This window comes from Pyxicephalus adspersus, chromosome 4, assembly GCF_032062135.1.
Source record: "Pyxicephalus adspersus chromosome 4, UCB_Pads_2.0, whole genome shotgun sequence".
Taxonomy (NCBI): domain Eukaryota; kingdom Metazoa; phylum Chordata; class Amphibia; order Anura; family Pyxicephalidae; genus Pyxicephalus; species Pyxicephalus adspersus.
In genome coordinates, this window is record NC_092861.1 from 65,403,645 (window position 1) to 65,412,987 (window position 9,343).

At 35.5% G+C, this 9,343-nt stretch overlaps 2 protein-coding genes across 3 annotated transcripts in view; both read left to right on the forward strand.

The window, feature by feature from the left end:
• LOC140328700 (uncharacterized) overlaps window positions 1-1,031 on the forward strand; it is a 6,241-nt gene extending 5,210 nt beyond the window's left edge. Inside the window, exon 2 of the mRNA XM_072408477.1 lies at window positions 936-1,031. Within this exon, the coding sequence (XP_072264578.1) occupies window positions 936-1,031 (96 nt within the window). The remainder of the gene's footprint in view (window positions 1-935) is intronic.
• A 314-nt stretch (window positions 1,032-1,345) lies between these two features.
• PTP4A1 (protein tyrosine phosphatase 4A1) lies at window positions 1,346-7,087 on the forward strand. 2 transcript variants are annotated; one of them, XM_072408475.1, is made up of 5 exons: window positions 1,346-1,478; window positions 2,073-2,165; window positions 2,991-3,121; window positions 3,768-3,842; window positions 5,828-7,087. In XM_072408475.1, exons 1-5 carry the CDS (start codon window positions 1,374-1,376, stop codon window positions 5,943-5,945), a joined length of 522 nt encoding a protein of 173 aa, XP_072264576.1. In that variant the 5' UTR covers window positions 1,346-1,373; the 3' UTR covers window positions 5,946-7,087. The 2 variants fall into 2 exon arrangements, with proteins under 2 accessions (XP_072264576.1, XP_072264577.1); XM_072408476.1 differs by having other exon boundaries at window positions 5,832-7,087.
• Window positions 7,088-9,343: the final 2,256 nt, after the last annotated feature.

Consider the following 9,343-nt stretch of genomic DNA (forward strand, 5'->3'; position numbering starts at 1 on the left):
ATGTTTAGACTGCTCAAAATATTTTGTTTCGCTTTAATGACCTACGTTGTATAAACTTAAATCGCAGCTCACACATCCTACTTCATCTTGTGACAGCAATGTCACTGATTTCTGTAGGTCCTTGGTTATAAACTAGTTGCAGGGGTAAGGGGTTGGTAGGAGATAAAGTTTTTAGTTATGCATGCTTTAATGATGTTTGCATGCTTTGGGGATTATTATTATTTACCAGGATTTATATAGCCCCAACATATTGTGTAGCTCACATGTTGTTGGACCATTCCACTATTAATGATCCCCCAGCATTGTAAAGAAAAGTGCAAAGACAAAGTGATGTAGCGTATTTGTTGGGGGGGGGGGTCGGAACCTGAGAAGGCAAAATATAAGCAGATTTAACTTTTACAATTTCTAAATGCAGTTTAATTTGACTGTTTGGAAATTAGAAATTAGTCTACTGTAAAAATTATTCAACTGGTTTATTACCTTGTGATTTACATGTACAATCTTACTAGTAGCTTGGCAACGACCTAGACCACAGGGGTTCCATTAAGCAATTTGTGCCTCTCAGGTCAGTTTAAGTGATACAAACGATCTTTTTATCTGTGAGGGTTACGTTATACCCACTGACCAAACCAAGCTAATGTACTGTTAGTTGTGGATATAGTAATTATACCTGGGGTTCCATGCAGACATGAATGTTATTTCAAGGATTCCCCGTGGTAAAATAGCTGCAAAAATCTGGCCTAGACCTTTGTTTCAGCTACTGTGATAAAAATTCTGTCTATACTGGTTCCAATTTTGGTTGGATAGAAAGTGTTGAAGTGTTCTTCTTGTCTTCAGGAACAATCTTTCTGCCTTTTTTGCTTGGTGTTAATTAAACACTGTTTTGGATAAGATAATTAATTCAAGTTTTTGCCTGTCTTTTTGTCTTCCAACAGCAGTTCTGTGGTGTTCTCGGTCACACATTTATGGAGTTTCTGAAGGGCAGTGGAGACTACTGCCAGGCACAGCATGACCTCTATGCAGACAAGTGAACTGTAGAAGAAATTCATTACTACTCCACCAAGAAACCCCCCTAAGAGCAGTCAAACCTGTTCACGAAGTGTTGGATTAAATTTGGCAGCGCACTTTATGTAAGGGGCTGATATCTGGATGGGGTAAACCTCAGTGCACTGCATGTCTTTTGCCTCAGTATTACTGGATTAAAGATTTTCTACTTGTGAGGAGGCTCATTTCACATCCATTGCTTCCATCCACACAAGCACTGAGAATTTTTCTGTGGAGTAGAGTGAAGCTGACTTCAGTTTAACATAATTTCTTTTCAGATTAACTTTTTGTTTTTGAATATTGTTGCACGTTTTTTCCTTTTAATAAAAATGGCCCGAATGAACCGCCCAGCTCCAGTGGAGATAACCTACAAGAATATGAGATTTCTTATTACTCACAACCCCACCAATGCAACCTTAAATAAATTCATAGAGGTAAGTTCATTCCTTTTTCTTGGATCTGTTTTGTATTTAGTCTCTTTGCTCTACACTTTATTTTGGAGGTCTTGGGGCCTTGGCTAGGGTTTGCCAACGTCAGACTTGTATTTGACTTGTTCCTTCTAAATACTGTGTTCTATTGGGGGCCCCATTCACACTTCTGTTTAGCACATCGTGATGAGTTGTTTTCATTGACCCCAATCCACTAAATGAAGGACATGTGCTGTAAAATACACAAATGGAGTGACCTTTGTTGTTCACTACATTGCAAAAAGTGTTGCTTAATTTTGAAAATTCTTTAAATTTGTAGTTTAAACACTCTAATGTAAAATATAGAGGCTCCTATTCAGTTATATATATTTTCACTGAGGCTTTGCATATGTAAAAAAAAAACTCATAAGCAATACATGCATGTTTCCTTATACTATCCCTTTATTATATGTTGCAATTTTTATTAGCTTCTGCCAAAAATAATGAGCTCCGAGCTTCCTCTTGGAAATGACAACATGGTATTGGTGCATGTACTTTATATGTATAGGTTTAGTATTAGATGTATGAATGTTACTTATACTTTTTTTTTTTTTTTGTCAGGAACTTAAAAAGTATGGCGTTACTACTGTGGTGAGAGTCTGTGAAGCTACTTATGACACCACTTTAGTTGAAAAAGAAGGTATTCAAGTTTTGGTAAGTATGGACTACAATATTTAAGAAAGAGTTCTAGCTGTTTGATGTCATTCTATATGCTAGGATAGTGGTATTCTGGACCTTTTCTTATGTATTTTTCTGGATTTTTTTTTTTTTTTTCTGTCTGACATCTCTGTGGAAATATGGAAATTATGTTGACTGCTTCACCAAATTTGAATAGTAGATTAATAATTCTGGAAGAATATTTTGTGCTTAATCACGTTATATTGCAAATTTTATGTAGTTTACTTTGAATAAATGTAAATTTTAGTTTATTGGAATTAAAATCTAAAATAACTTAAGTGACATATGATCTTTACCTTTTTTTAAAAATGAAAGCTCCACCCCACTCCCATTTCTTGGGAAAGCTGTGTACTAATTTGTTGAAACAGTCAGGGGTCTTATCCTAATCAATAGGTGCAAACCCAGGTTAATCAAGGGAGATGTCCATTATTTTACCTGGTTAGCACTGTTCACCAGCCCAGATCTATGGACAATCTTTTCTCTGTAGCTTGGACTGTCAGATTTTTGGAGCTGTGAGAATTGTAGTAACATCTCTATGGTTTAAGATTGTCTAGAAATTCCCTTTTGTGCTGTCAGTGACCCTAAATGGTGCGTGTTTAGCTGGTATTTTATGTTTACAGAATGGTTTTTTCTCAATGCAAAGTCTTCTATTTAAAATATTACTATGTTACTATGGACACAAGTTCAAAACATACTTTTGCCAAAATAAATTTCTGGCCTTGCCCTTCATTTTCTACAGTCAACATGTACCTGATAAAGAATACCTATATTGTAGACTGAAAATATCTCTACTCTCTAAAGGATTGGCCTTTTGATGACGGAGCCCCACCATCCAGTCAGATTGTTGATGATTGGCTAAACCTTCTTAAAGCCAAATTCCGTGAAGAACCTGGTTGCTGTATCGCTGTACATTGCGTTGCTGGGCTAGGAAGGTAAGCTGTGTGATCAATTATCTTTTAATCGATGCAGTTTCCGAAACTTGCCTGCTATTGGGCACTAAAAATGCTGGCTCTATACCAGAAGCAATGAAAAAAAACTTTGACCAGTTGTTAGTACCTGCCAAATGTGGTCCAAGGAGAAACAACTAGTGAACCAGAGACTGACACCCAAATTGTATAAACTTGCATTTTGGAGGGTTGGGCAGGCTAGCCATACAGGTGAGCCCACAGAAAGGCTGTTGTAGCACAAAATGCTGACGCTCTTCCTTGGCCATGGTGTAAACTTGCAGCTTTATATTAGGCTACCCAGAAAGAAAGGTCTTGTGGAGTCCATGCCTTTTGTGGCAACAAGAGGGTTGCACACATTACTAGGCCAATGGTTTTAATGTTTTGGCTGATGTATTTGTGCTCATACTGTTCTGCTATTCTGATGCCGGTGTAAAGAGTATAAAATGGCAGAAGATGCTTAAAATCTTTATGGTCGTCTATTGGTAATCCCTGCATTATCCTAAATGAACGTGTTTGATGATAGACTGGCTAAGTGTGGAACACTAGACTTGCACTGCATTTATACAATAAGGTATGTTAAAAATTTATGCTGTAATCTTCCATTGATTGTAAACTCTTCTCCCCTGTCCAGAGCTCCAGTTCTCGTTGCCCTTGCACTCATTGAATGTGGGATGAAATATGAAGATGCGGTTCAATTTATAAGACAGTAAGTTTGTGATTTTTGTGTTTAGGCCAGTTCAAGTAAACAAGCAAGAAGGGCTCTATACTGTATGGATGTTTGCCCTGTAATGGTCATCTTTGTCAAGTTGTGTAGTAAACTTTGCTGCTGAACAGATTGACAAAATGGGCCTTTTAAATTGTCATTCTTTCACAAAACACTAACACAGGGAATATAACTCAGGTGTTTGCTATTTCTATGTATTTCTTTTGTTTTTGTTTTTTTACCAATTTAACCAAAGTCTATTTGCTAATATGCATGTATGTATTAACTTGCAATTAAAAACATGAGTTTTGTGTATCTGTTGGTTTCAATGCACAATACATGGGTGTAAATTGACCCTTTAAAGTGTTTTTACAATGTTCTGCTGTACCATCTGCTTGCTTGTAAAAATATGATTCCTGTGGCTTTCATTACAACTATTTGGCCAGTGCAATCTACAAATCTATTGATTTATTCGCCACCAATTCATTTGATTTGAATTCAAATTTGTAAATGTAACCCTTTAAGAGTGGGCGTGAAAGGAAATTGATGTGAAATAGGTGACTTTTAGTTGCCTGTCAATGAAATGAAGGTAACTAGATAATGTGTGTTTTCGTAGCATATCAGTGGAAACCTTCAAATTTTTTTTATTTTTTTTAATCTTTATACTAAAACTACAGTTTACTACATTTGTGGTTGTGTTTTGCAAAGTGTATCTTGGACACATTTTAGCTTGTTCTGATGACCATTTAATATTCACTGAGCATTAAACAGCTGCCAATCAACTTGTTGTATCTTCATTAGTCCTGTAAGCTGATACCTTGTGAACTTAATACTGAGAACAAAATCAACATTCAGTCCCCAGGCTTTAAAGTGATCTTGTGCACATTGAAGCATTTACAATGCATAGTCCAGACAAGCGGAAAAATCACTTTAAAACTATCTGTAATATCTCAATCCTAATAATTGGCTAGAAATCACGGGGATGGCTTGTTTTACAGTAGTGTACAAGCTGGCTGTCTATAGTAGTTTATAATTTAAGATCTTGCTTTAGATTTCATAAAAACAGTAAAGGCCAATAGGAGTAAATTGTTTTTGAGTCTTACAGAAACGTATCTTTGCCTTACTGTCAAAGCATCCACAAATAGGTTCTACCTTCGGTAAATTCATGTGAAAATGTTTAGTAGCTGAAGTTTAGCATTGTTTGCATCCCTCCTTTGCAGGTTTCTGCACAATACAGGACCAAATATTTCATACAAGCAATGTAAACACTGTACTGCAGTTCTTTAAAACATGAGTAGGTAGGAAACTAGAGGGGAAACAGTGTTCTTCCCAGCCCCTTTTAGCTGGGCACACCACCTGGCACATTTCAGTAACCACCCGGCTGTTTGAGTTGGGTCACAACTCTTCAGTAGGTGGGTCCACCACCCACCTACAATTTCTTGCCACCCAGCTTAAAAAAAAAAATTCTGAGTTGAGTACTGGGTAAGTTAGGTCAGGGTTTAGGTGGGAGGGAGTATAAGTGAATGTTTAATATGCTTAATAGTGCTCTTATTGCTCATTTGTTTTTTGTTTGTTTTTTTAATTCTAAATCATTCAGGTTAGTGGTATATTTTGTATCATTGTTAGCTCTTTGAAAGCAAGGTCTTCTGTGTCTGTCATTTCTAACCCCTATTTTATGTACAGCTGTGTAATATGTAGGCGCTATATACATACCATTTATTAATATTGTATTAGTACAACTTTACTACATGCTGAAAGATTTTTAGTTGTTGGATCTGTAGCTACTAAGGTGGTATGATGTGCATGCAATTTCTCTCATGCAAATATGTGTAGAAACAAATTGCTTGGCTGAGGTGTATGCAGCTGAAGTGATATTGTATTATTGCATGTGTAGCACTATATTATATCATAATGGTTTTTTTGTTTGTTTTTTTTTTTTTATATTGTCCAATTCATTGTCTTAGCAAAAATTCTGTTTTTTCCTATAGAAAGCGCCGTGGAGCTTTTAATAGCAAGCAGCTGCTCTACCTGGAGAAGTATCGTTCTAAGATGCGGCTACGATTTAAAGATTCCAACGGTCATCGGAATAATTGTTGCATTCAGTAGAAGTTTACTGCTGGCTGCAAAAAAGCTGAATATGAAATGCAGACCTGGACAAAAACCAATGCTAACACCTAGTTAATGTTTTATAGGTCAAGTAATGCTTTGGAAAATGTGTAGGTCACAGCCCATAGCAGTAGCAAAATTGCTGCTGTCAAGTAGACAAGTAATCATGTAACTGAGCTTGAATTTGCGTATTTGTTGTGTTTTTAATTGGTGTCCCTCCTAATTCTATATAATCATGCAGTTCAAAAATTGTCATCTCGGTTTCAAAGACTGGTGTCAACCGATCAATTACACAATGCCAAAAAAACAGCACATCTCACAATTTCACTTCTCCCTGTGCAATTCATTAGATGTAGCTTTTAAATGAAAAGGCTCGAAAAGATGAAGGTTTCAGTATTTGCTGGCTGCTCACTGTATGTTTACATCTTCCACAATGTCAGGACTTGCACACATTTATGGTGTACAGGTGACTTTTTTTTTTCTTTCCTAAATTGCCAATCACTCAGATATTGAGTAGGCTTAATGCCATATACATCTCGGTATCCCTTTCTCCACCTTTCTGTTCTATGGAAGCACACACAGACCACATAGTAATTCTCCAGACAAAGCCTTACTGTTTGAATTTAATGTTTGCACCTTGTGGTGCATCTTGATATTGGAGGACCTTTATAGTGAATTTTAATTTCTAGTAAAATGTTGCCTTTGTCTTGTGCAGGAAGTGTAGAATATGCCCTTTTCTTCCGTAAATATTTTTAAAATGTAGACGCTTTAACGTTGCTGGATTCTTTAAGGTCCTTTCTTTTACTGTACATTCAGACAGTTTTCCAACATTTTGCTTTGTGAATTAATTTTCCCCTTCCTTAAGGTTCTGCTTTTGCCAAGGCAGAGCTTAATGTCTGTAATATTTTGTATGCCTTTTGAGCTGTGTAACTTAATATTTGGATACTTGATTTGTTTTAATATGTAATTGATTAAAAAAAAAATGGTGATCTGTATTAATGTTAGCTCAACCATATATTTATACCGTCTTGGGAATGTGTGGTGTTAGTACTGTGGGAGAAAAAGTTACCAGTGTTCACCAGCTTGTAAAATGTAGTATGAAAGCAAAAACATCTAAATAAAGAAGGATATTAAAATCTGCAGTGGGTTGTTGCTGTTTATTTAGTAGAACAAATAAAGTGTTCTTAATGAAGTTGCAAATAAAAAAAAAAAAAAATGGCAGTTCTAACACTCAATCGCTCAATCAGATCAATACCCAACTATAAAAAGTTGTCTTTTAGATGGGCTTTTAACTACTACTGCTTTTCTACTTATATACTCATAACTCAATATTGGAAGGTAGGGTTATGTCCAAAGGGGAAATTGATAAAGCATATTGTTTTTCATTGCTGAACCATTTGTAGTAGGAAAAGTGTAAGAGCAAGAATGGCTTTTTATGGCAAACTCGTACTGTTGAAACAAACATTTTATTGTAGATATTCAAGAACAATTACAACTTAAAAGTAATATTATGTAATAAATTTGAGTAACAAAAAGAATGAGAAAAAGAACAATGTTTTTGGGCTTGTTACAAATAAATTAAAGCCCAATTGGCAAGACCAGTTGAAATCGGTTCGATAATGTTGAAAAAGTCTTGTGCCAGACACGTTTTGCAATTTTGCTTCCTCGGGATACTGTCACTTACACTTGTTGGTAGTGGTTCTGTTAGGTGGCTACAGATGTCCTTTACCACTTTCCGCCAATGTTCCAAAGGGAAATTAAGAAACTGGAATCTCATGGTTATCCCTTCATCTCTCTCGCTTATATTTTATCCAAATCTAGGTCTCTAAACGCGAAACCTCCGTTAGAACATTTTATAAAATTTTCTCAAGCATTTAAAATGCAATTATATGCTGGGAAACTTCACCTAAAAACCCTCTAACTGGAAATCAATAAAGCCTCTTATGTGATACTGAACTCTTAGCCTGACTGGGCTTGAGAACATAAAAGACCAAATAAGAGACTAGCTCAATCAAAATTGGGAAAAAAAGGGGGACTTGAAAGGTATAATTGATCCTATGTTTTACTGACTAGTGCTATACAACAACAATTACATCAATATTATGTTCTAAAAACAACTTCAATAAAATATTTTCCAAGGTAGTGCCCGTGACACTCCATCCATGGGAAGGGCCGTGATCTCTATTGATGGGCAGGACCCGTTTCCTCCACGAGGGACGCACAGCAGGAAATACATAGAGGAGAGAATGCCGGCTGTATTTCACTTGCCGGCATCGGAGGAGAAGCACACATTTATTTTCATTACCCAGGTTAGTTCAAGGAAATGAGACACTTGATCTTTTAATGAGGGCAAAATAGGCTGGTTTACAACAATGACTGATGTGACTTGATTTTTTAATTAAGCAGTGGCTGCTGGGTATAAGCTTCCTGTGGAAACTTCAGGAAAAGATATCTTAATGGGATTGATTATGGACTGAACAGAAATGATATAGCTCCTTGTTATGCTTGCTGGTATGTTTTACAGTTATAAGTGGAATTGGATAGTATGGAAGTCACATATACAATGGTTATTGGTAAAAGTGCCGATTGGTGTTCACAGAAACTGGAAGACATGGTTGTTTTTTATTGAATATAAACATAACCTATTAATGACTACATAGTTAGTATTTGGGAATTTTTGGATTATATTATATATAATAGAACTAATGGTTAGTTTTGTTTTTTATACATCACTTAACAAATAGAGAAAATTGATTATGAATTAGAGGCTTATCTACCACTAGATGCATATATGGATGATTAGGATCATTAAGTGAATGAATTGATAGCATGATCCTTGAACAGCAACTGATTGTTTTATTAAAAATTGGATCTATGAAATTAATAATATTTAAAAGCAATGAATCACATATCAATGTTGGAGCTTATCAGCATTGAACTTAGAAATAAGAAATACTCTTTGTAATAAAAGCAGCCATGTATAAGGAGCTGCCTGCCTAAACAGATATGTAAAAAAATAATGAATATAATAAGTTAATTTGTATAACAATGAGGATGTGTGTGTGTGTGTGTGTATATATATATAGATATATGTATCATTCTAATTAGGTATCATTGTATTTGTTGAACAGACTTTGTGTTTCTCCTGAGGAGAAAGTCTGATATGTCAATGTAATCAAGATAACACAAATACAAGTCTGTAAATAATATTTTATTAAAGTTGTTTTTAAAACATAAAATTGATGTAATTGTCGTGTAGCATTAGTTAGCAAAACATAGGATTAATTACGCCTTTTAAGTCCCTCTCTCTTTCTAATTTTGATTGAGCTGTTTTTAGAAACATTTTGGGATGTGGCATTGAGTAATTAGAGGGATGCTTATTCTGTTGTTTGTCAAAA

Excerpts from the sequence above, each read along its gene's own strand:
- PTP4A1 (XM_072408476.1), top strand. The coding sequence starts at position 1,374 with ATGGCCCGAATGAACCGCCCAGCTCCAGTGGAGATAACCTACAAGAAT. Across the intron at positions 1,479-2,072 it reads CCTTAAATAAATTCATAGAG|GAACTTAAAAAGTATGGCGT; the intron begins GTAAGTTCATTC and ends TTTTTTTGTCAG. Across the intron at positions 2,166-2,990 it reads AAGAAGGTATTCAAGTTTTG|GATTGGCCTTTTGATGACGG; the intron begins GTAAGTATGGAC and ends TACTCTCTAAAG.